Consider the following 26,200-nt stretch of genomic DNA (forward strand, 5'->3'; position numbering starts at 1 on the left):
AATTCTTTCTTTTTGAATTTTCTTTTTGAATTTTCAACATTTTTATATTCAAAGCCACAAAAACGAGGTATTGCATAGTTACATTAATAGCTGCCAAATGTAAAATCAATGTTTTTGTTGGTTCCAAAAGGTTTATGTTTACGTTCATTCAAAGTCATTTATTTGTTTTGGAAAATGTCCACTTTTTATGTGCATGGTATTTTCTAAGTAAAACAATTTCATTAGTGACTGAAATAAGCACCAGGAAGAAGCTTTCATTCACAACTGAATTTAGTAAGCAGAAGAAAAAAACCTACCAATACGATATATTATGATTAATAATATTATTATATATATTTAGTATTATATCACAAACAGTCATTCACTGACTTAAGTATTAAGTATGTACTTCATATAGGCATTCCAGCGCAAAATGCTTGTCAGAATGATAGACTTTTATAAATTCAGCAAACATGTGACTTAATAACATTGGGGTTACGCAGACCTTTGGAGCAAAATGATTGTTGGAAAATTCACACCGGATATGCACATTTACATTTGATAGCCAGACACTTGTTATGCCAAAGGAGCAATAGAAAACAGTCCAGTCATGACAAAATGGCGAGCGGAGTTGGAAGTGAGTATTGCTCTCTATATTTTCATCATACACATGCATGTACGTCGTATGTCCTGCATGGGGCGGAGGGGCAGATCATAATTGATGCATGTCAAGCGCGTGCATAATGGATTCGGCTGTGCGCGTGCATAGGTGTTGCGGGATTCGACACGCAGAAGTCATGATTACAATGACGCTCATTGGCCGAATCGCTGGACACAAAATGACACATTTATGACTAGCTTTCGTGAGGACATCACATTTGTCTTCTGCTAGAGGAATGTGAGATGCCGATGATGCGTCGACCATCTAAAATGGCCCCGTTATTAGTTGTCAAACTGCCCACCCACTCTTGTATAATGCGTCTCGGAGCCCAATACATATGTGCTTAAATACTGATTACTCTTGAAATGCATTCTGATCTGTGTATCCTGCCTTTTTATTCTTTGGACAGAACATAAATTGCTGTTGGGCCCAACAGAGCCATGGTCAATTAGAGAAAAGCTGTGCCTCGCCTCATCTGTCATGAAGAGTGGAGACCAAAACTGGTGATTAAAAAAAAAAAACCATTTATATCATTGCTTTAATTCAGACCGCTTGACTTATTCAGTTGTCTGTGATTTTATGAATAAGGTGTTAGGATAAGGATTATTTTTGTTTTAGCTTGTCATAACTACAAAAATGTAAATTGAGAATGAATAAATATATAAAAAATACTATATTATGTATATGAAATATCTTGATTTTTAGTTGTTTTGGATTATATTAATGCGGAATGTAGGTACAGTGGTGGCCAAAATTATTAGAAACATGGTTTTAAGTCAGTTATTTCTGACTTTTGCTGTAGTGTGTTAATAGGAAATATCAGTTTACATTTCCAACCATTCAATTATTTAATTGTAATTTAATTTAATTGCAATAATCCAGTGAGATTTTGTTTGCACATCTGATCTCATCATCTTTTAGTCTGCAATGACATGAAGAAACAGAACAAACTGAGACAAACTAAATCCAGAAGAACTGTGGCAACATCTCCAAGACGCTTCAAGAAACCTACCTGCAAAGCTACCTGAAAAACTATGCGCAAGTGCACCTAGGGCAAAAGATGCTTTAAACACAAAGGGTGGTCACACCAAATGTTGATTTAATTTAGTTAACAGAAGTTCATTGATAAAGAAAATCTATTTATGACATTATTTTTGACAGCATTCTTATTTTACAGCATTTTTACACAAGTGCCTAAACACTAAACAGTACTTTAGCTTTGCAGGTTGTTTTTTTTAAAGCATCTTGGAAATGTTGCAACAGTTCTTCTTGATTTAGTCTCAGTTTGTCCTGTTTCTTCATTTCATTCCAGATGGACTGGATGATGATGAGATCAGACCTCAGAGTGGAGCACTGGCTGTTGTCGGACTCCCTGTGCAAATAAAAACCTCACTCAATTATTACAATTAATAGCAAAATGGATGTTTGGAAATGTAAACTGGTATGTCCTACTGACTCACTACAGCAAAAGATAGAAATAACTGACATTTTTTTTAGTTAGTGAAAATACTAGTGTTCTTTTGGCCACCACTATATAATTATGTTTATTTTATGTATAAAGTAATTTATAGTATGGAAGACATTTGGTTTACAAAGCTTATATGATATTTTCCTTATTAAACAAATAATTGCATCATGTATATTTCTTTACATTCCAAAATACATTATTTAGGAGTAAAATAAGCACCAGCAAGAAACTTTCATTCACAATTGATACAATTTTTTAAAGCTATATAACTATAAATATGTAAATTACATCAACTTATTATTTTTTATTAACTGTAAAGGACCCCCTTGAGAACTACTGCTTTAATTCCAATAAAGCAAATCTGTCTTTCCTCAAATCAGACGAATTTACATTTACATTTATTCATTTGGCTGACGCTTTTATCCAAAGCGACTTACAATTGGGGAGAACAGCAAGCGATTCATCCTAAGAGTCAGATCGAAGCGGGAAGTGCTCGAAAATACCATATATCAGGCATTGTTATATGAGTACATGCTATAAAGACAAGATCAAGAAAGATTTTCTTTTTTTTTTTGTAATTGGGTCAGATAGATTTGAAAAAGATGGGTTTTTAGCAGTTGTTTGAAAACTGTTAAGGAGGCAGCATTCCGGATAGGTGTGGGAAGAACGTTCCACCAGGCAGGAACAGTGACCGAGAATGTTCTGGAAAGTGATTTCATGCCTCTCTGTGGTGGTACAATGAGGCGTCTTTCACTATAGGATCTCAGACTTCTGGAAGGAGTGTAGATGTGTAGTAGTGAACAGAGGTAGGCAGGTGAAGAGCCGGTGACTGTCCTATATGCCAGCATCAGTGTCTTGAATTTGATGCGTGCTGTAACCGGTAGCCAGTGCAGTGATATGAAGAGAGGTGAGACATGGGCATTTTTGGGCTCATTGAAGACCAGCCGTGCTGCTGCATTCTGAATCATTTGTAGAGGTCTGATTGTACATCCTGGAAGACCAGCTAAAAGAGCATTCCAGTAGTCCAGCCTAGAAATAACCAGGGCCTGGACAAGGAGTTGTGCAGCATGCTCTGTTAGGAAGGGCCTGATCTTTCTGATGTTGTACAACGCAAACCTGCAAGATCGAGCAGTTTTAGCAATGTGGTCTTTGAAAGTTAATTTGTCATCAAAGATTACACCAAGATTTCTGGCTGAAGTCGATGGGGTAATTGTTGATGAACCTAACTGGATAGTGAAGTCATGCTGTAGAGTTGGAGTGGCAGGAAAGACAAGGAGCTCAGTCTTTGCCAGATTGAGCTGTAGATGGTGCTCCTTCATCCATGCAGAGATATCCGCCAGGCAACCTGAGATCCGTGCAGCTACCGATGGATCATCTGGTTTGAATGAAAGATAGAGCTGTGTGTCATCAGCATAGCAATGGTAGGAGAAGCCATGTGCCTGTATGATGGGACCCAGAGATGTAGTGTATATGGAGAAGAGGAGAGGTCCAAGAACTGATCCCTGAGGAACCCCAGTGACCAGTTGATGTGTTTTAGATACCTCACCTCCCCAGGCCACTCTGAAAGACCTACCAGAGAGGTAGGATTTGAACCAGCGAAGTGGTGTCCCTGTGATGCCCAGCGATGAGAGGGTAGACAGGAGGATCTGGTGATTCACTGTGTCAAAAGCTGCAGATAGTTCCAACAAAATAAGTACTGATGATTTGGAATCAGCTTTTGCAGTCCGCAAGGCTTCAGTGACAGACAGTAGCGCAGTCTCAGTTGAGTGACCACTCCTGAAACCTGACTAGTTAGCATCCAATAGGTTGTTCTGAGTGAGAAATAAAGATAGCTGGTTGAAGACAGCTCGTTACAGTGTTTTTGCTATGAATGGAAGGAGGGAGACAGGTCTGTAGTTGTCAATGAGTGAAGTGTTAAGTGTAGGTTTTTTGAGTAGTGGGGTTACCCGGGCCTGCTTAAATGTAGTGGGGAAAGAGCCTGTGAGAAGAGATGTGTTGATGATGTGTGTGAGCGCTGGTAGGATTGTGGGAGAGATTGCTTGGAGAAGGTGTGAGGGGATAGGATCTAAGGGACATGTCGTCGGATGTTTGGATACTTCTGCCTCAGAGTGGGGACAGAAGGAGAAGAGGGGAGTTTTGGTTGTGGGTGTGGTCGATTTTAGTTCCTGTAAGTGTGGAGCTGAAAACTGACTACTGATAGATGTAGTTTTGTGTGTAAAGAATGTGGCGAAATCATCAGGTGTTATAGAAGTGATTGTAGGAGGTGGAGGGGGACAGAGCAGTGAATTAAAAGTTTTGAAAAGATTCCGTGCGTCCGCAGCATTGTTGATCTTGTTGTGGAAATATGAAGATTTGGCAGTATGGACTTGAGTAGAGAAAGATGAAAGCAGAGACCGATACATACTCAAGTCAGTTGGGTCTTTAGATTTGTGCCATTTTCTCTCGGCTGCCCTGAGTTTGGACCGATGCTCACGAAGAACATCGGATAGCCAAGGGTTTGAAGGAGTAGCCCGTGCTGGCCTGGAGGAGAGAGGGCATAAATAATCTAGACAAGAAGTAAGTGTCGAACATAGGGTGTCAGTCGCTGCATTAGTATCCATGGATGAGAAGTGGGTTGGAGAGGGAAGAGAGGAGGATACTAGTGAAGAAAGGTGGGAGGGAGAAAGAGAGCGTAGGTTTCGTCTAAAAGTGACAGGCAGGAGAGTTGGGGGTGCACAAGTAGCAAGATGTAGTTCAAATGAAATGAAGAAGTGGTCAGAGATGTGTAGGGGTTTGACCAAGATGTTGTCTGAAATACAATTGCCTGTGTAGATTAGGTCAAGATGGTTGCCAGATTTGTGAGTGCATGTAGTGACAATGTGTTTGAGATCAAATGAAGCTAGGAGTGAATGGAAGTCTGTAGCATTAGGTCTGTCAATGTGAATGTTAAAGTCACCAAAGACTAGAAGTGGGCTGCCATCTTCTGGGAATGAGGACAGCAGCCCATCCAGCTCCTCTAAGAAGATGCCAAGTTGAGTAGGAGGGCGGTAAATTGCCACAACATGGAGTTTGATAGGAGATGTTATAGTAATTGTATGAGAGTTATAAGTGCATGAAGGAGAATGGGTTGAGTATGTCCAGTTGTTAGAAATGAGCAAGCCCGTACCCCCACCCCTTCCAGTCTGACGAGGGGTGTGAGAGAAGGAGAAGTTAGTAGATAGAGCGGCTGGGGTTGCAGAGTTTTCTGGACAAATCCAGGGCCCGTATTCATAAAGATTCTAAGAATCCTCTCAGAAAGCTTTTATTTTAGCTTAAAAACTCCTACGTAGGAGTTTTAGCTTAAGAGTGATTCAGGATCAATCTAAGAGCAACTCTGAGCAAAGAAAAGACAAAAACTTTTATCTTAGTGTGGAGGCGGGGTTGACCCCGTTGCTAGCGATGACACAGCATTTTAAAGACTGTGATTGGTTGGTTGTCCAAGAAGGAAATAAAAGAGTACTTTTAAGTGTAGGGTCTAGTTTAAGCCTTCACTTTGAAATTATAGGCATCATTTTTCCTGTTTTACCGCAACACACATATTATATAAGTTTATATATTTTATATGTTTATATATATTTTTGTTTACCATGCTGTTAATGTTGTATTTAATGTATTTGATAGGTAATGAACAGCAGCACATTAAGGTTGTGAAAGTGCTGTAATTGTTTGTGTGATCTCTTTGCTTATAGAAGGTTGTGAACATACCCAAATTATTACTGCTGCATAGTTGCATTGTTTCCAGTTGCCAAATAAGTTCATGTAATAAATGTAGTGATTTCTTCCATTTCTGCACTATGGCATTTCTGCACTATGTCAGAGATGTTAGCATGTCTCTAATAAAATAAGTCACAAACATTATCTCTGCACAATCTCATGTGTAGCATCAGTGAAATCACTGTCATGCATTGTGTGCAAATATCGCATTGCCCTCCTCATGTTTTGTCAGTGTTATCCACTGCTAAAGAAACTCTTAAGCCTCTTAAAAGTCCTCTTCCCTACTCCTAAAAATTTGGACCTTAAGACCTCTTTTAAGGGTTAAGATTCTTTCTGAATTACTTTTTTCTTTACTAGGATCTTTTCTTTAATTTTAAGGGAAAACGCCCACTTTTCTAAGAATTCTCTTAGAATTTTGTCACTAGGAGCAACTCTTTGCACTAAGATTCTTTATGAATACGGGCCCAGGTCTCAGTTAAGCCTAGGATGCTCAGACCAGATTGCAAAGAAAAGGCTGAAATGAAGTCAGCTTTGTTGACAGCTGACTGGCAGTTCCAGAGACCAACCGTGAAAGAGAACGGTTCAGTGGAAGAGATGTTAATAGGACGCAGGTTAGTAAGATTGCGTCGACGTGTGAAGTGTGAATTTAAAAAGCAACATCATAGTCATGTGTTTTGTACATGGGTGTTGTTCCAGGGTGTCTGTGAGCCGAGCCATCAAGCCATTTGCAGAACCTGGACGCCCTCCTGACTGGTTCTCTCAAAAGGTATTTAGAAAGCTGTGGAAAAATCCAATCACATGCAATACTTAAAGGAATAGTTCACCCAAAAATGACCTTCTATTAATTACTAACCCTCTTGTCATTCCAAACCCATAAGACCTTGAAGTCAAAAGATTACAAACACCTTGCAGAATCTGCAAAATGTTAATTGACCCTGTTCGAAAGTTTACATACACTTGATTCTTAATGCTGTGTTATTACCTGAATGATCCACAGCAGTTTTTTTGGGGGGGTTAGTGATAGTTATTAATGAGTCCCTTGTTTGTCCTGAACAGTTAAACTGCCCACTGTTCTTCAGAAAAGTCCTTCAGGTCCCACAAATTCTTTGGTTTTTCAGCATTTTTGTGTATTTGAACCCTTTCCAACAATGGAAAAACCAGAGAGAGGGGTGAAAACTTTTGAATTTGAAGATCAGGGTAAAATTAACAAATTTTAGCTTCTGGTATCTTAATGCATCATGTTTCCTTCTGAAGAATCAGTGAGTGTTTGAACCTTCTGTAATAGTTGCATGTCAGTCCCTTAGTTGTCCTCAGTGTGAAAAGATCATCAAAATCATACAGTCATTGTTGGAAAGGGTTCAAATACACAAAAATGCTGAAAAACCAAAGAATCTGTGGGACCTGAAGCATTTTTCTGAAGAACAGTGGGAAAAACAAAGCTATCACTAAGCAAAAAAACCCACAGCTGTGGATCATTCAAGTAACAACACAGTATTAAGATTCAAGTGTATATAAATTTTTGATCACTCTTGTGGACCGTATGTTTTTTTTATGTGAAATACGTAAATTAAGCCAGTACTAAATAAATAAATGATCCCTCTTATTTTGGTAAAATAACTTGCATGTTGCAGATTCTGCAAGGTGTATGTAAACTTTTGACTTCAACTGGATATAACACATTTTCTCTTTCTTTTCTTCACTGTTTCACAGCATTGTGCCTCACAATACTCTGAGCTCCTGGAGACAACCGAGGCTCCAAAGTGAGTCCACTTCCTGTTGATTTGCATTCCAACATCCAGTCCATTCCTGACAGCACTTAATTATGAGTGTAAATGTGTGCACGTTCACAGGAGAAAGCGAGGTGAGAAAGGGGAGGTGGTTGAGACGGTGGAAGACGTGATCGTTCGCAGGTTAACAGCAGAAAGAATAGAAGAGTTGAAGCGATTGATCAAGGACACACAAGAGAAGCACAGGTACCAAATATTCACATGCTTACTTGGACCAACACCTGCTATCTGCTAACTGTAATCTATTAATCTGTCTCTTAAGGAAACTGAAGAGAGAAACTGAACTCATCCAGGCAGGACATCTGGACTCAAAACTTGAGGAGCTATGGGAGGAAATTGTACGGTAAGAGTCATTATACGAGGTATATCCTTTCCATCTGCTATAAATATACAACATTTAAAAGGATTTTTATCAGTTTAGTGATTTAAATGCTGTGTGTCCATTAGGAGCAGAAAACAAGAGGAAGAGGAAGCTGAGGTGAAAAGAAAGGCCACAGATGCAGCGTACCAGGGTATATAAAGAAAGCCCACAAAGTGTCATGAGCACTGTTTGGTTTGGTCACATTGTCTTGGGTTACTAAAATAATTAACGCATACTGAAGCATTTATTACATAATTGGGTAAATCTGACATTCATTAATGTAGTTTCAATTAATCATAAATGCTTAATAGTAAGAGCTGTTTATCTTTTCTTTTTAGCCAGGCAGGCAGTGAAGAACACTCCTAAACGTGTGCCCAGTGTGACTGTGCGATCCCCCTCTGGGGCCTGCTCCCCAAGCCTGGATTTTCCTATTGGAGATCCATCTGAAGATCCTAGCACCACGGTGCGTTTCTGTTTTGAATTTTTATATTGTCATTCTGGAAATTTGTTTTAATTTGTCATGTATTTTAATAATCATCCCTCTCCGATACAGGGGACAGGATCAACAGTGTTTGTGCCTCTGACGGAGCTGCCAGGCCCTGGAGTGGTAGAGGCGAGTTTGGGGTCTTTGCTGGATGAATCAACACAGAAGAAGCTTTTGGGTCAGAAAATCACTCCGCCTCCCTCTCCTCTTCTGTCAGAACTGCTGAAGAAAGGCAGTCTTCTGCCCACCAGCCCCAGACTGGTCAGAATTTTTCACATATGTTTATAACATTTCGGAACTATAGAAACTACAGATTAATTTAGTTCTACACTACCAGTCAAAAGTTTTTGAACAGTAAGATTTGTAATGCTTTTAAAGAAGTTTCTTCTGCTTACCAAGCCTGCATTTATTTGATCCAAAATACAGCAAAAGCGGTAATATTGTGAAATATTTTTACTATTTAAAATAACTGCTTTTTATTTAAATATATTTGAAAATGTCATTGATTTCTGTGATCAAAGCTACATTTTCAGCATCATTACTCCAGTCTTCAGTGTCACACGATCCTCCAGAAATCATTCTAATATGCTGATAATGCTGTTCAAGATTTGTTTCTTTTTTTATTATTATTAATATTAAAACAGTTGAGTAAATTTATTATTCAATGCTGCATTTATTTGATAAAAATACAGGAAAAAGTGTGAATTATTATTACAATTCAATATAGCTTTGATCAATTTTAATATATTTTTCAACGTGAAATTTATTCCTGTGATGCAAAGCTGAATTTTCAGCATTATTACTCTAGTCTTTAGTGTCACATGATCCTTCAGAAATTATTCCAATATGCTGATTTGCTGCTTACGAAATATTTATTCTTAATATCAATGGTTGTACTGCTTAATATTTCATTTCATAAAAACCCTGAGATATTTTTTGATGAATTTATTTATTGATGCACTTATTTAAAAATAGAAATCCTTATTATTATTATTATTATTATACATATATAGTCAATTTAATACATCCTTTCTAAATAAAAGTATAAAATACTGATCCCAAACTTAACAGTAGTGTAGTAGTGTTTAATTGTGCACTAACCATATGTTATGATAAAGTCATAAAAAAAAATAATAATAAAAGCAAGGTTCCTACAATTCTGTAGATTCCAGGGAATGTCAGAAATGCGATTTTCATGTCTGAAAAATTCAGAAATATTAAAAAGTCATGAAAAAAAGTGTGCCAATTTCTATAGTCAATATAAATTTGCTCACATTCTGTATGCTTAATACAATTAAATAATAATCATTAAAATAAATAAATTCTTTGGCTAGAAATTACTCTTTGTGAGTCTCTATAAAACACATTTTAAAAATCCTTATCCACAAATGACTTATGTTGAACACAAAAGAAGATATTTTGAAGAATTTTGGCTTCCATAGTAGGGAAATAAATACTATGGAAGTCAACCATCAACTGTTTGATTAGCAGCATTCTTTAAAATATCTTCTTTTATGTTCAGCATAAAAAAGAAACAGGTTTGTAACAACATGAGGGTGAGTAAATAATGACACAATTTTCATTTTTGGTGAACTATCCCTTTAAGTTTGAGAACCCTGTAAAAGTGATATAACTGTTTCTTCCGCATAAATCTGAGCAGGTTTGTTGTGTAGACATACAAATGTCTTGTCGCTAGAAATGTCTTGTATCATGCCTGTTAAGGAATGTTGGATTCTTTGTTATAGTTTTAAAAAAGTTTTTGCGTCAAATCTAAAGAAAATCCTTATTACAGGCAGTTGAGGGAGAATCTCCGTCCAGTCAACTTACAGGGAGTCACGATAATCAGATGATGACTTCTTCACTACCTGCCTCTCAGGCAGCGACAGGTATGAATCAATACACACTTTTGTGTACAATGAGTCTGGCAATGTTACAGTTGGGTCATTCCGTGTAAAATCAACCAAATTTAAAAAACTTCCCCGGCTCAATTTTTTGATATTGCTAATAGGGATGAAAGCCAAAACATTAAATGTCATGGATGAATATTTACTGAGTAATCCCCTATTTTGTAGAGGGAGGTCAAAACGGCAATTTTCACCTTAGATTCAGAGTCAAGTTACAGTGGGGTAAAAATTACTTCAGAAAGATGGCAGCATCATTATCTTATTTTTGCACAGAGATTATTAGGCATATTAGTAAAATCTGTTGACTTTAGCAATCTTTGTTGCATTATGTGCCAATGGTGACCATTCAAAAATGGAGAAAACAGCACTTTTCAAGTTTTTCTCCAAAGTTTGCATGCTTGTAACTCAAGAAGTATTAAAGATATTTGACTGCCTTTTTAGATATTGGGTCTTAATAAATTTTCATTTTTGGATCTTTATTTTTAATGCCCTGTGAGATTCGGTTCCAGAGATATTGGTACTTCAATATGGCTCCAGGAGTAAATTATTAAAGTGTACACACTTTCAGTGGTCAAAAATCAAATGTGGGTCAGTTTGAAAAAAATATGAAACTTATTTTCTTTTGTCAACCAAATGTCTTATTTTTTGGTGTGTTTAATGCAGTTGTCTTGACAGAATGAAACATTGAAACAAAAGATACATCTCCAGTTTTAACATTATTTGTTCTTCAGACATTCCACTTTAAAATAAAAGAAGTATCATATTTTTTAAACTAACCCACATTGGGGTTTTGACCACTGAAAATGTGCACATTTTAACAATTTACTCCAAGAGCCATATTGAATTTCCAATATCTCTGGAACCAAATCTCATAGGGCAATAACAATAAAGATGCCAAAAGGAAAGTTTGTTAAGACCCAATATCTAAAAGGGCATTCAAATATCTTTAATACTTCTTGAGTTACAGGCATGTAAACTTTGGAGAAAAACTTGAAAAGTGCTATGTCCCCATTTTTGAATGGTCACCATTGGAACATAATGCAACAAAGATAGCTAAAGTCAACAGATTTTACTAATATAACTGCCAGTGCTTAATTTGTAAATGAATAGTTGCCGGATCCAAAACAGCAGTTTAAAGGCGCTGTGACCGACACTGACAATACAACTTTAGTTTTACCGGAACATTCAATTACGCGACTAAACAGTGATGCCACAACTATAAGCGCATAGTTCACAAGTTTCTGCATGGACTGCAGCCTAGGGCACAAACCCTGGGTCAAAAATAGGTAAGCAGGATGATGGAAAATGTAAGTTACATTAAAAATAAAATGTGTTGCAAAAAAAACACACCACATATTCTAGCAATTCAAACTTGGCATTGCAGTCTGTACATTATCAAAATAAAATACAGTCAATTAAACATTTAAAATATTACTCTGGTCTATTTAAATAGTCCGTAGCCTAGTATAATCGGTCCACTCTGCTGTTATGCCAAGCGCATTTTTGCTGAAGGGGTTTTTTTTTTTTTTTTTTTACGAACGTAAAGTACAAAGCCTAGTCTACATTATAAATAATAGTTTATCATTCAAATACATTGCGAATATGGAAACACTTGGATTTGTGCCGAATTACAGAGGTATGTGAGCCCAACGCCTGGTATTTTTAGTTTCACTTTGTTTATATATTTTGTTTCATTCTTGTTCTGTTCTAAATACCTTAAATGATTTGTTTTGGAGTCAGGGTAACTAACTTATAGCTATGTTTATAGTGTTTATTATGTTTATACATTATAATATTTCACTTGATTTGGTATTATTTCCAATATTACACTCTCTCTCTAAACATTCCGCTGCTCACTAAATATGTTTTGTGAGTAGTGCACGTTTGGAGAGAGTGGGTTAAGCAGTAAGCACCAATCAATGAGAGCGATTTTGAACTTAAAAAAGCGGATTGGTCGAAAATATGTTGAAGACCAACACTCCTTCTCCAAATTCATCTACATAAACCTGCTCTTGCTCTGTCTGGTATGCACGCACTGTCACGATATAATGCACTTGTTAATGCCGGATCTTTAAAAACAAATACCGGAACGCAAAAATCCAAAATCTGACATTTTCCGGAACAGGATCCGGCAGGATCCGGCTCAAATTAAGCACTGATAACTGCCAATCTCTGTGCAACAATACGATAATGATGCTGCCATCTTTCTGAAGTCATTTTTAACCCCCTGTAACTTGACTCTAAATCTAAGGTGAAAATAGCCATTTTGACCTCCCTCTACAAAATAGTGGATTACTCAGTAATTATTCATCCATGACATTTAATATATTGGCTTTCAACACTAAACATGTCTTATCTTTCTTCAGAATTAATATATTAGCAAAATCAAAAATTTGAGATAGGACCTCTGGTTGAGTTAACACTGAATGACCCAGTTTAGCATCTAAGCAGTAGAAAATTGCAATATCAAGCAGCAAAACGAGCTGTTTTGTACAGCTAAAAATAGCTGGACGTGGATGAGACCGGAAGACACACTCATAAAATTTACAAATGCCCATGCCCACTCTTAAAGGAAGAAAAGGATCAGCATCTTTGTATATTAGAGTCAATATACGGGTATCTCTTCCAGCTTAACGCCTAGCCCGCTCTCTCTGTGTACCTTGTGTGTATGGGTATGTCGTGCTGCACTTGTGTTTGTATGCGTGTGTCTCAGGTGCTCCCACACTGTCTCGTCTGCTGGAAGCTGGCCCCGCCCAATTCCCCTCTCAGCTGAGCTCATTGGCCACTGCAGACCCCGCCTCCAGCGCTGCCACCTCTGCAGTGGACACCGCTGCCCCGCTCAGCACAGGTCTCTAGATGCTGCCTTATGCTTCTCCCAACTTCAGTATCATGTATTTAGTATTTAGTCCCTTTTTTAGACCATTTCATGTTTGTTTGATTTGTTGTAACATTTTTGTAAAGTTGATAAGTGGGTTTGATTTGTGTGTAATACTTTAAACAGGAAGTGATGGAGCCCCCAGTGCTTCAGTGGATAATAAGGAGGCGGTTTTAGGGGAGGAGGACCTGGTGACTGTGTCGTATATGGCAGAGGAGCTGGACTTAGAGACAGTTGGGGACATTATAGCCATTATTGAAGAGAAGGTAAATCACACATGCATTTTTCTCACACTTTTTTTTAATATTAAAGTGATAGTTCACGCAAAAATGAAAATTCTGTTATGAATTACTCACCCTCACGTCGTTCCAAACCCGTAAGACCTTTGTTCATCTTTGGAATGCAAATTAAGATATTTTTGATGAAATCCGAGAGCTTTCTGACCCTGCATAGACGGCAACACAAGTACCATATTCAAGGTCTAGAAAGGTAGTAAGAGTACCACATACGCTTCATGGTACTCTCATGGACGCCCATCAAGACTGGCGTGGAAAAGAAGAAATTGCTGAATAAAGTCATAATTTTTGTTTTCTTTCACCAAAAAATAGTATTCTTGAAGCTTCATAACATTACAGTTGAACCACTGGACTATTTTATCAGTGTCCTAACAACCTTTCTGGGCTTTGAACGTCAGTTGCGTTGCTGTCTATGTAGGGTCAGAAATCTCTCGGATTTCATCAAATTATCTTAATTTGTATTCCGAAGATGAACGAAGGTCTTATGGATTTGGAACAACACGACAGGATACCCTAATTAATAACAGAATTAATAACAGAATATTTCATATTATTTAATCAAAATACATTAAAATGAGTAATATTGTGAAATATTATTACAATTAAAAAGAAATTCTATTGTAATATATTTTAAAATGTCATTTTTTCCTGTGATGGTAAAGCTGAATTTTCAGTAGCCATTTTTCCAGTCTATTGTCCATCAGAAATGATTCTTTAATGCTGATTTGGTGCTCAAGAAACATTTTTTTTAATTATTATTACTGTTGAAAACAGCTGTTAAGCTTAATATTTTGATGAATAGAAACTTTAAAAGAACAGTATTTAACTGAAATAGAAAATATAAAACAAAAAAAAAGGTTTCAGGGTCACTTTTGATTATTTGAATGCATCCTTGCTGAATAAAAGTACTTAAAAATAAATAAATAAATTATGAATGGTATGTGCAATTATTAATTTATTTTAAAATGTTTATAGTTATATGATCATATTTATATAACTAATTATGGTTTATGTTTTAAAGAAAAAGCAAGAGATATAATGCACAATAGTTTCTCAGTAGTGAGGATGTTATGGATAAAAAATTAAACAAATCTTTTTGGAGTATGCAGGATTTCCAAGTTTGAAAACATATGAATTTGCAAAAAAGCAACAAGACATTTTTTCTAAATCCATTTAGATATTTTCCTTTGATGTACTATATCTACCATTTGAACACAAGGAAAACAGAATATATTGAGCAAAAAGATATATATAAAACATCAAACTGGATCAAACTAGTCGACATTATAGAAATATCTATCCGCTATCGAGGGTTTGCAGTTACGTCACGGTTTGGTCAGTTACCCAAATAAGAGGCCATATATTGAATATACTCAGATGCAAACAACAACATGGATTGCACGCTTAATGTACTACTGAATATGTTGTTGAAACCAAGGAAAAAATGTGTGGAAGCTGTTATATCATATAGAGAAGGACTTAGTAGTAAAGGGTGCAATATGTTGACTAACTAAAGTTAATAGGTGGTAAAGATACGTACAAGCAGAATTAATTAAGATATTAGCCTAATATTTCACCTACCTGACAAGAAAGGATAAAAACAGACACAAATGTTGTCAGGATTCTTGCCCTGGAAATCCTGGTGCAGTTTGGCCAACCACAAACGCCTTTTGTTCCTCAGACTGTTTTTTGCACTCTTCTCCTTGATGTGTTATAACTTTTGGCAGTCTGTAGTACTTCAAATGCATTCCTGGTCTGACCGATTAGCACAGCTCAAAACATGACAATAATTGACCATTTTCAGCAATAATCAGCAAAATATGCCAGCTTCGTTCAGTTCAGTGGCATTGTTTTCGTTCAGTGCCACCAATATCGTGAAAACACCCTAAACCAGGGGTCCCCAAACTAAGGCCCGGGGGCCGAATGCGGCAATCAACAATGCCAGAGACATTTTTGAAAATGTAATTTTAAATATGTTTTACTTATATCATGTCGGTATTTGATAATAAAGGTTGGCTTTCAAACTAAAATTTCCCTTAGTTATTAACATAGGTATAATTATTTGTTAAATTCACTAAGAGAATGGTACATTCAACGTAATGTGTCATCGCGATCAAACAGGTGATGCGCGAGCCAGCTAGAAAAGAGCGATGACTAAATGACTAGCACTGCTACTTCACTCATCTCCCAGTTACCCAAAGTTTTCCTCGGTTGGTAGTGCATCTTTTTCTTCCACACTTTTTTTCTTCAACTCAACTTTGTTAACATGCTTGGATGCAGCACTCTGTGAACAGCCAGCTTCTTTGGCAATACAATGTTTGTGGCTTACCCTCCTTGTGAAGGGTGTCAATGATTGTCTTCTGGACAACTGTCAGATCAGCAGTCTTCCCCATAATTGTGTAGCCTAGTGAAACAAACTGAGAGACCATTTTGAAGGCTCAGGAAACCTTTGCAGTTGTTTTGAGCTGATCAGCTGATTGGCATGTCACCATATTCTAATTTGTTGAGATACTGAATTGGTGGGTTTTTGTTAAATGTGAGCCAAATCATCACAATTAAAAGAACCAAAGACTTAAACTACTTCACTCTGTGTGCATTCAATTTATTTAAAGGAACACTCCACTTTTTTGGAAATAGGCTCATTCTCCAACTCCCCCCGAGTTTATAAGTGATTTTTACCGTTTTGAAATCCATTCAGCCGTTCTCCTGTTCTGGCGATATCACTTTTAGCATAGCTTAGCATAGATCATTGAATCCTATTAGACCTATAGCATCGCGTTCAAAAATGACCAACGAGTTTCCATATTTGTTGTATTTAAAACTTGACTCTTCTGTAGTTATATCGTGTACTAAGACCGGTGGAAATACAAAGCTGCGAGTTTCTAGGCTGATAAGATTAGGAACTACACTCCCATTCCGGCGTAATAGTCAAGGAAGTTTGCTGCCGTAATAAGGCCGAAGCAGGCAGAGAATTATCAGAAATGAGTTCCCAGCTAGTTTAGCATTTGCACATGTGCTGCGTGGTATTACTGCTCCTGCTTCAGCCTTATTACGGCAGCAAACTTCCTTGACTATTACGCCGGAATGGGAGTGTAGTTCCTAATCTTATCAGCCTTGAAAATTGAAGCTTTGCATTTCCACCGGTCTTAGTACACGATATAACTACAGAAGAGTCAAGTTTTAAATACAACAAATATGGAAACTCGTTGGTCATTTTTGAACGCGATGCTATTGGTATAATAGGATTCAATGATCTATGCTAAGCTACGCTAAAAGTGATATCGCCAGAACAGGAGAACGGCTGAATGGGTTTCAAAACGGCAAAACTCAACTTATTAACTCGGGGGGAGTTGGAGAATGAGCCTATTTCCAAAAAAAGTGGAGTGTTCCTTTAATACACAAGTTTCACAATTTGAGTTGAATTACTGAAATAAATGAACTTTTCCATGACATTCTAAATTACTGAGAAGCACCTGTATATCTTTTGAAAAGAAATGATCATTTGTCTGTCTGGTGCATAAAAATAATAAACTATTCTAGCATTAAAAGGTATAATAAATACAGGTAAAATCATAATAAAATAATAATAATAATAATAGTCAGTCCGGCCCATGGAATTTTATTTTATAAACTGACCCGGCCCCCCATTAAAGAAAAGAAAATTATGTGGCCCGCTCAGAAAAAAGTTTTGGGACCCCTGCCCTAAACCATTATCACTCAAATCTTTCTCGTCTGACGTTTCTCGCATAGTCCAACTAAAAAAATCCTCCTGTGTTGATGCAGGGTGACGAGAATGCTGAGGCACTGGATGCTGCAGCGGTGGAAGCCGCCTTGTCTCTGTGTGAGGACACTGGTCACAACCTGTCAGGTACCTGGGAGCCCAACCCTTTCAGGCCCATTGGCCCTGAGCCCTCCAGCACTTCAGAGGACTTAGACCCACATTCCCTGCATCTGTTAGAGGGGAAGCGAGAGGTTTCCGACATGTGTGGATCCAGCAGTGGCTGCGCACAGGGGTTCAAGTCACCCTCCACCACTGTCCTCTCAGTTCCTAAAGACCCCACTCCGACAGCTGGAGCGCCTTTAGACCCAGTTGCCCTTAGACCGGAGCACACTGACGAGGCCCAGGATGGGCAGCCAGAATCACTGCGAGCTGTGATCAAAAGTGAGACTGACGAATGGACACAGTCTCAATCAGGTATTCTGCGCTTGCGTTTATACTAAAGCAGATTAGTTAGGGTTAGTTCACCTAAAAATAAAAATTCTGTCATTAATTACTCACCCTCATGTTGTTCCAAACCTGTAAGACCTTCATCTTCGGAACACAAACTAAGATATTTTTGATGAAATCCAAGAGCTTTCTGACCCTGCATAGACAGCAAGCAACTGAAACATTTTATGGCCTAGAAAGGTAGTAAGGACATCGTTAAAATAGTCCATGTGGCATCAGCGGTTCAACTGTAATGTTCTGAAGCTATGAGAATACTTTTTGTGCAAAAAACCTTTACACACACACACACTGGATACACAACTTTTGTAGTAAGACCTCACAGATGTTCTATTCTTTTCCAGATACACGGTCAGAAGATGACCCTGCGATAAAACAGCACTCAAAGGTGTGGTGATGCTGTGACTGTCTGCTTACGCTAACACATAATGTACCACCCACGAGTACATATAGACCCGGAAACCATGAACTCTGCCCTTTTTAGTATTTTTTTTACACTCCTCGTTAACAGGAAGTGAAAGAGGAGGAGGAGGCCGTGAGTGATGCGGAGGAGGGCAGTGTGTCGGAGATGAAAGCTGGATTAGAAGGGGATGGAGTCGAGGATTGTGGGGGAGAAGAGGATGGAGATGGAGTTTATCTCTCTGAGGCAGAGGGGGAAACAGAGTTGGATCCTCCAGCGAGCGAGAGCGAGGACGGCTACAGCATGCACACGGCATCCTCTTCCGTACAGCTCCACACAACTGCGGACTCCATTCCTAGCAGCCCTGCCTCCTCACAGTTGTATGTGCCAAAACTAATATAATTAAAGGATTGTTCACTTCTAGAATAAAAAATTCCTGAAAATTTACTCACCCCCATGTCATCGAAGATGTTCATGTCTGTCTTTCTTCAGTCGAAAAGAAGAAAAACAAAGGATTTTTTTTGAAGGGCCAAATTGCAGTTTCAGCGCAGCTTCAAAAGGCTCTACACAATCCCAGCCAAGGAATAAGGGTCTTGTCTAGTGAAACAATCAGTCATTTAGAAAAAAAACAAAAAACAAAAATTATATACTTTTTAACAACAAATGCTTGTCTTGCACTAGCTCGACTTCACGTCTTATGTAGTCACGTTGGAAATGTCACAAACGTGACTTAGGCAAATACTGACCCAGTGTTTACAAAGCAAGCGTGCAAAGAAAGTCAAATACCCTTTACAAAGATAGGTAAAACAACGATGTTGGGCAGTTTGAAGAGGAGAAAATTAGGAGTTTTTTACCCTACCCTACCTTTTTGAACCGAAGTACACAGATGAAGAACTAACCACGTGTGACCTTTCCAATGTGATTACATAATGCGTGAAGCATTAGTAGTTAAAATGAATATACATTTTAATTTTCGCTAGATAAGAACCTTATTCCTCGGCTGGGATCGCGTAGAGCCCTCTGAAACTGCAATTTGGACCTTCAACCCATTGGCCACCATTGAAGTCCAATATATGGAGAAAAATCCTGGAATGTTTTCCTCAAAAACCTTAATTTCTTTTTGACTGAAGAAAGAAAGATCTGAACATCTTGGATGACATGGGGGTGAGTAAATTATCAGAAATGTTTTATTCTGGAAGGGAACTAATTCCACTAAGTCTGATTGTAAATAGCTCTGATGATTATGATTATAGTGAAATTTGCTGAAAATTTACTCTCAGGCCACCCAAGACATAGATTTTTGTTTCTTCATTGGGACAAATTTGGAGAAATGTAGCATTACATCACTTGCTCACCAAAGGATCCTCTGTAGTGAATGGGTGCCATCTGAATGAGAGTTTAAACAGCTGTTAAAAACATTATAATAATCCTCAAGTAATCTACACAACTTCAGTCCAACAATTAATGTCTTAAAGGAACACTCCACTTTTTTTTGGAAATAGGCTCATTCTCCAACTCCCCCCCGAGTTAATAAGTAAAATTTTACCGTTTTGAAATCCATTCAGCCGTTCTCCTGTTCTGGTGATATCACTTTTAGCATAGCTTAGCATAGATCATTGAATCCTATGAGACAAATAGCATCACGTTCAAAAATGACCAACGAGTTTCGGTATTTGTCCTATTTAAAACTTGACTCTTCTGTAGTTATATCGTGTACTAAGACCGGCGGAAATGTAAAGATGCGAGTTTCTAGGCTGATAAGATTAGGAACTACACTCCCATTCCGGCGTAATAGTCAAAGAAGTTTGCTGCCCTAATATGGACGCAGCAGACGCAGTAATATCATGCAGCGCCTGAAATTAGTTCCCAGCTAGGTAACTTCCAATGAGGAACGCTCCCTGTGCATTCAGTTGGTCACGTTGTGCTGCGTGATATTACTGCGCCTGCTGACTATTACGCCGGAATGGAAGTGTAGTTCCTAATCTTATCAGCCTAGAAATTCGCATATTTACATTTTCTGCCGGTCTTAGTACACGATATAACTGCAGAAGAGTCAAGTTTTAAATAGGACAAATACCAAAACTCATTGGTCATTTTTGAACGCGATGCTATTGGTCTAATAGGATTCAATGATCTATGCTAAGCTATGCTAAAAGTGATATTGCCAGAACAGGAGAACGGCTGAATGGATTTCAAAACGGTAAAAATTTACTTATTAACTCGGGGGGAGTTGTAGAATTAGCCTATGTCCAAAAAATGTGGAGTGTTCCTTTAAGCAAAAAGCTGTGTCTTGGTAAAAAACTAATCAAAAAAAGCATTTTAACCTTAAAGCATTGTTTAAACCAGTCCATAATTTAAAATAACACTTCCTCCAGTGAAAAAAAAGTCTCTCACATAAAATCCACTGACATATTTGTTTAGAACTATTTCAGACTGTTTTCGCAAGTAAACTGCTTGATCTGTGCATATTTTTCTCCCAAATCAGACTAGACAAGTTTTATACGGGAGAAAGCAATATTATGGATGGATGAGTCCTATTTTAGCTGGAAGCAACAATTTGAAGTTTAAAATGCGTAATAATGGATTTGTTTCTTACAAACGAGTAGCTTTTCTTTTTGCAAGACATTAACTGATGGACTGGAGTCGTGTGGATTACTTGTGCATTATTGTGATGTTTTTATCTGCTGTTTGGACTCTCATTCTGTTGGCACCCATTCACCACAGAGGATCCATTGGTGAGCAAGTGTTGTAATGCTAAATTTCTCCAAATCTGGTCTGATGAAGAAACAAACTCATTTACATCTTGGATGGCCTGAGAATGAGTACATTTTCATGATTGGGTGAACTATTCCATTCATATTTTTGTGTCATCTAGTCACCTCAGGCTTGGTGTAAACACTCTTATGTACAATTATTCAACATGCTATTATTACATAATGCTGTCTTCTTCATCCTCCTCAGCTCTATCTGCAGTGAAGATCAAGAAGCAATTCAGGCTCAGAAGATCTGGAAGAAAGCCATTATGTTGGTGTGGCGAGCAGCAGCCAATCACAGGTGAGAGTCTTCATTACTGCGTACCAAACACCATCCCCTTTTATCTGACTCGTCTAAAAGCCGCAGTTCTGCTCAGCAGGAATGATTAAACTGTGATAATTGGATATTTTAAACAGGTATGCAAATGTCTTCCTGCAACCAGTGACAGATGACATCGCCCCTGGTTATCATAGTATTGTGCACAGGTGAGCATACAAGCATTTGCAAATCCAAATGTCCTTGATGTTTTGAGATTGTTGAATGTATAATACAAATCAATTCCGAAAAGTAATTACAAAGTGACACTTTTGGGTTCTTAGGCCAATGGATCTGTCCACCATCAAGAAGAACATTGAGAACGGGCTGATCCGCACCACAGCTGAGTTCCAGCGCGACATCATGCTGATGTTCCAGAACGCGGTGATGTACAACAGCTCAGACCATGATGTGTTCCACATGGCCGTGGAGATGCAGAGGGACGTTCTGGAGCAGATCCAGCAGTTTCTGGCCACACAGTTGATCATGCAAACCTCGGAATCGGGCATCAGTGCCAAGAGCCTGCGTGGGAGAGATGCCAACCGCAAGCAGGATCCCAATGACAAGGTGGGGCACTTTATGTGTTTAAACCTTTGGTCGCATCAGAAGATTCTGGATCACTAATGTTAGTCTACTATAAGTAGAGAAACTGCACAGATGCACGCACAAACTCTCCCTCTTTCTCACTAATTACCGTACTTTACTCACTCTCATCTTGTTCCAAACCTGTAAAACCTTTGTTTATCTCCAGAAACCACAAATGAAGATGTTTTAGATTAAATCTGAGAGTTTTCTGAGCCTGCATAGACAGCAACACAACTGACATGTTCAAGGCTCAGAAAGGTAGTAATTGTTAAAATAGTCCATGTGACATTTGTGGTTCAACCTTAAAGTTACGAAGTTCTGAGAATAATTTTTGTGTGCAAAGTCTTTACCCAACAATCTCTTCTCATCAGTGTCAGTCTTCGACGTGTTTATGAGTAGATGTGTGAGCAGAAATTGTTAAATAAAGTTATTTTTGTTTTCTTTGCACACAAAAAGTATTCTCGTAGCTTTATAACATTATGGTTGAACCACTGAGGTGAGTTCACATGGTCTATTTTAATGATGTCCTTACTGCCTTTCTGAGCCTTAAACGTGGTAGTTGCATTGCTGTTTATGCAAGGGCAGAAAGCTCTCGGATTTCATCAAAAATATCTTAACTTGTGTTCCGAAGATTAACAAATGTCTTACTGGTTTGGAACGACATGAGGGGGAGTAATTTCATTTTTAGGTGAACTATCCTTTTAAGGCAATAAGTAACAGACAAAATATAGATTAGAGTTTAAATTATTCTATAATGTGAGAAGAAAGAGATATGATAGAAAGTGATATGAAAGAAGTCACATTTGATGTCTAAATTTGGTCAGTCCAGTTGAGTTGCATTTTACAAACATGAAACCCACCTATCTTTCCGTTTCTGTCTGTTTCAATGTAACATCCATCTTTAAACTGCTTTTGCATTTGAGTGTGCATTCGAGGCTCTTTTATTTCTCTGACACTGACATTTGTCCTCATACAGGACTGTGTTCCCATGGCCTCTCCTGCATTCCTTCTCTCTCTCTTTGTAAGTATCCTGTCTGCTTCTTCTACCCCTTACCAACGCTGGTTTTACTGATATTTTGAAGAATGCTGGTAACCAAACAGTTGCTGGTAGCTATTGACTTCCATAGTAGGAAAAACTACCAGCAACTGTTTGGTTACCAACATTCTTTAAAATATCTACTTTGATGTTGAACAGAAGAAGAATTTTCATTTTGGGGTGAAGTTAGAGCCAGTCGCTTTTTTGAGAAATCACGCTTTTGTTTATTAGAGGCTACCAGCAATTTTTACACACCATAAGTAGATTTATTTTATGTTTAGTTTGACATACAGTTGAAGTCTAAAGTTTACATACATCTTGCAGAATCTGCATAATGTTGATTATTTTACCAAAATAAGAGGGATCATACAAAATGCCTGTTATTTTTTATTTAGTACTGACCTGAAGTTGATATTTCACATAAAAGACGTTTACATAGAGTGGTGTGAAAAAGTGTTGGCCCCCTTCCTGATTTTTTATTTTTTTGCATGTTTGTCACACTTTATTGTTTCAGATCATCTAACAAATTTAAATATTAATCAAAGATAACACAAGTAAACACAACATGCAGTTTTTGAATGAAGTTTATTATAAATGGAAAACCCACATGGCCCAGAGTGAAAAAGTGTTTGCCCCCTAAACTTAATAACTGGTTGGGCCACCCTTAGCAGAAACAACTGCAATCAAGTGTTTGCGATAACTTGCAATGAGTCTGTTACAGCGCTGTGCAGGAATTATGGCCCACTCATTTTGGGAGAATTGTTGCAATTCAGCCACGTTGGAGGGTTTAAGCATGAACCACCTATTTAAGGTCATGCCAAAACATCTCAATAGGATTCAGGTCAGGACTTTAACTAGGCCACTCCAAAGTCTTCATTTTGTTTTTCTTCAGCCATTCAGAGGTGGATTTGCTGGTGTGTTTTGGATCATTGTCCTGCTGCAGAACCCAAGTTTGCTTCAGCTCGAGCTCACGAACAGATGGCCGGACATTGTCCTTCAGGATTTTTTGGTAGACGGCAGAATTCATGGTTCCATTTATCACAGCAAGTCTTCCAGGTCCAGAAGCAGCAAAACAGCCCCAGACCATCACACTACCACCATATTTTAAATGCTGTTACTTTTACACCAGATGTAATGGGGCACACACCTTCCAAAAAGTTCAACTTTTGTCTCGTCAGTCCACAGAGTATTTTCCCAAAAGTTTTGGGGATCATCAAGATGTTTTCTGGCAAAACTGAGACGAGCCTTTATGTTCTTTTTATGTTCTTTATGTTCTTTTTATGTTCTTCTTTCTGGTTTTCGTCTTGGAACTCTTGTCATGCAGGCCATTTTTGCCCAGTCTCTTTCTTATGATGGAGTCATGAACACTGACCTTCACTGAGGCAAGAGAGACCTGCAGTTCTTTAGATGTTGTTGTGGGGTCTTTTGTGGCCTCTTGGATGAGTCGTCGCTGCGCTCTTGGGGTAATTTGGTCGTTCGGCCACTCCTGGGAAGGTTCACCACTGTTCCATGTTTTCGCCATTTGTGGATAATGGCTCTCACTGTGGTTTGCTGGAGTCCCAAAGCTTTAGAAATGGCTTTATAACCTTTTCCAGACTGATAGATCTCAATTACTTTCTCATTTGTTTCTGAATTTCTTTGGATCTCAACATGATGTGTAGCTTTTGAGGATCTTTTGGTCTACTTCACTTTGTCAGGCAGGTCCTATTTAAGTGATTTCTTGATTGCGAACAGGTGTGGCTAGAGAAACTGAACTCAGGTGTGATAAATCACAGTTATGTTTTAACAGGGGGTTATGTTTTAACTTTTTCACACAGGGCCATGTGTTGTTTTTTTTTACCTTTTATTTCATTTAAAAACGGCATGTTATGTTTACTTGTGTTATCTTTGATTAATATATAAATTTGTTTGATGATCTGAAACATTAAAGTGTGACAAACACTACTGTATGTAAACATCTTTTATGTGAAATATCTTATTCAGGTCAGTACTAAATAAAAAAATAACATGCATTTTGTATGATCCCACTTATTTTGATACAAAAATAATATTTTGCAGATTCTGCAAGGTGTATGTAAACTTTTGACTTCAACTGTATATTTAAAGTGATCTGGAAAACCTGCTGTAAAAAGCGATTTGCTTTAAAGTGACTGACAACCATCACCGTGACTCATTTCCTCTCTGCAGGATGGGGGCACCAGGGGACGACGCTGTGCTATAGAAGCAGACTTGAAGATGAAGAAATAGGCAGCCAAGTGGGTGGATTCCTTTAAAATGCCAATAAGTGACTGAGTGATGAAGACAGCATAGGACAATCCGTCTTTATCACTAAGACGAGGGTTATGAGCGTTTCACTGGACAACGATGGGACTGCCTCAAAATCTGTGCATATATGTGTCTGTGCGTATGTAATTTTGTGAGGTGTGTGTTGTGTATTACTAAAGATTTGTTTTGTGTACGAATAGTGCCTTCACAGGTATTGACGAATGAGCAGGAAAAAACCTGACGAAAGGACGAAACGTTTGAATTGAAATGCCTTCTTATGTGAGAACAAGGTTACTGACAATTTATCCTCTTTTCACTCTCTGCCATAATGCTGTATTTGTGTCTTTCCAAACTAAACTACTTTTTTTTTTTTTTACTTAGAGAGGTTTTAAAAAATGTGCACACTGCTTTCTTCCATGTAACAGATGAGGACCAAGGACTTTCAAGCTCCAAAAAAAGAAAGAAAAAATAAAAAGCATCATAAAAAGAGACCATATGACTTGTGTACTACATTTAAAGTCTTCTGAAGCCTTATGGTGATGACAATATAATTGTTGTAACATCATCTTTTCTTCCAGACTGTGACGTACATCTGAATTAAACAGATTATGAAAAACAAAACGTAGGGCGAGAATTTGGTTCAATCCATTGGTTGTTAACTGGATTGGAGACATATCTGAATGCAAGCTTGTAGTCGATTGAAAGAAAAGGGCTAAAAAAGAGGGCTGAAGTTAGATCTAGCTGATCTAAAAAAATGTTTACGATGGACAAAAGTTTCAGAGGCAGTGTGAATGTGATTGACACAATGCGAGGTCGTATTTTTTTCTCGGGGACCTTTCCGAAATTTTTTTTTTTTTCCATATTTGTCACGCACAGAATGTCACAGTGGCTCAGAATTGTCAAAACGCATCTCAAACGGCTTGCTACAAATGCGAAAAATTCAGAAAATTTAACGTGATCCGAATTTTTTTTTTATGACGGACGAAAGTTTCGGATAGCAGTGGGTAAACGTGATTGGCACAACGTTATGTCACATTTATTTTTTAATGTGTGAAAATTTCAGACAAGAATTT

At 37.9% G+C, this 26,200-nt stretch overlaps 1 protein-coding gene across 5 annotated transcripts; it reads left to right on the forward strand.

The window, feature by feature from the left end:
* The first annotated feature begins 490 nt into the window (after positions 1-490).
* On the forward strand, positions 491-25,618 carry brd8a (bromodomain containing 8a). 5 transcript variants are annotated; one of them, XM_073824714.1, is made up of 20 exons: positions 491-616; positions 1,050-1,143; positions 6,537-6,606; positions 7,551-7,600; positions 7,691-7,813; positions 7,890-7,970; positions 8,075-8,139; positions 8,327-8,451; positions 8,542-8,733; positions 10,265-10,358; positions 13,090-13,224; positions 13,378-13,517; positions 17,331-17,742; positions 18,117-18,160; positions 18,284-18,552; positions 21,134-21,226; positions 21,343-21,411; positions 21,526-21,808; positions 22,803-22,847; positions 25,050-25,609. In XM_073824714.1, exons 1-20 carry the CDS (start codon positions 598-600, stop codon positions 25,107-25,109), a joined length of 2,463 nt encoding a protein of 820 aa, XP_073680815.1. In that variant the 5' UTR covers positions 491-597; the 3' UTR covers positions 25,110-25,609. The 5 variants fall into 5 exon arrangements, 4 of the variants coding, with proteins under 4 accessions (XP_073680815.1, XP_073680817.1, XP_073680814.1 ...); XR_012340559.1 differs by lacking the exons at positions 491-616; positions 1,050-1,143 and adding an exon at positions 6,311-6,451 and having other exon boundaries at positions 25,050-25,417; positions 25,509-25,618; XM_073824716.1 differs by lacking the exon at positions 22,803-22,847.
* Positions 25,619-26,200: the final 582 nt, after the last annotated feature.

The sequence above is a fragment of the Garra rufa genome, chromosome 19 (genome assembly GCF_049309525.1).
Source record: "Garra rufa chromosome 19, GarRuf1.0, whole genome shotgun sequence".
Classification (NCBI taxonomy): Eukaryota; Metazoa; Chordata; class Actinopteri; order Cypriniformes; family Cyprinidae; genus Garra; species Garra rufa.

Coding starts and splice junctions, on each gene's coding strand:
- brd8a (XM_073824713.1), top strand. CDS start 6,327: ATGCTCAGACCAGATTGCAAAGAAAAGGCTGAAATGAAGTCAGCTTTG. Junction 6,452..6,536: donor GAGATGTTAATAGGACGCAG/GTTAGTAAGATT, acceptor GTGTTGTTCCAG/GGTGTCTGTGAGCCGAGCCA. Junction 22,848..25,049: donor CATTCCTTCTCTCTCTCTTT/GTAAGTATCCTG, acceptor TCCTCTCTGCAG/GATGGGGGCACCAGGGGACG.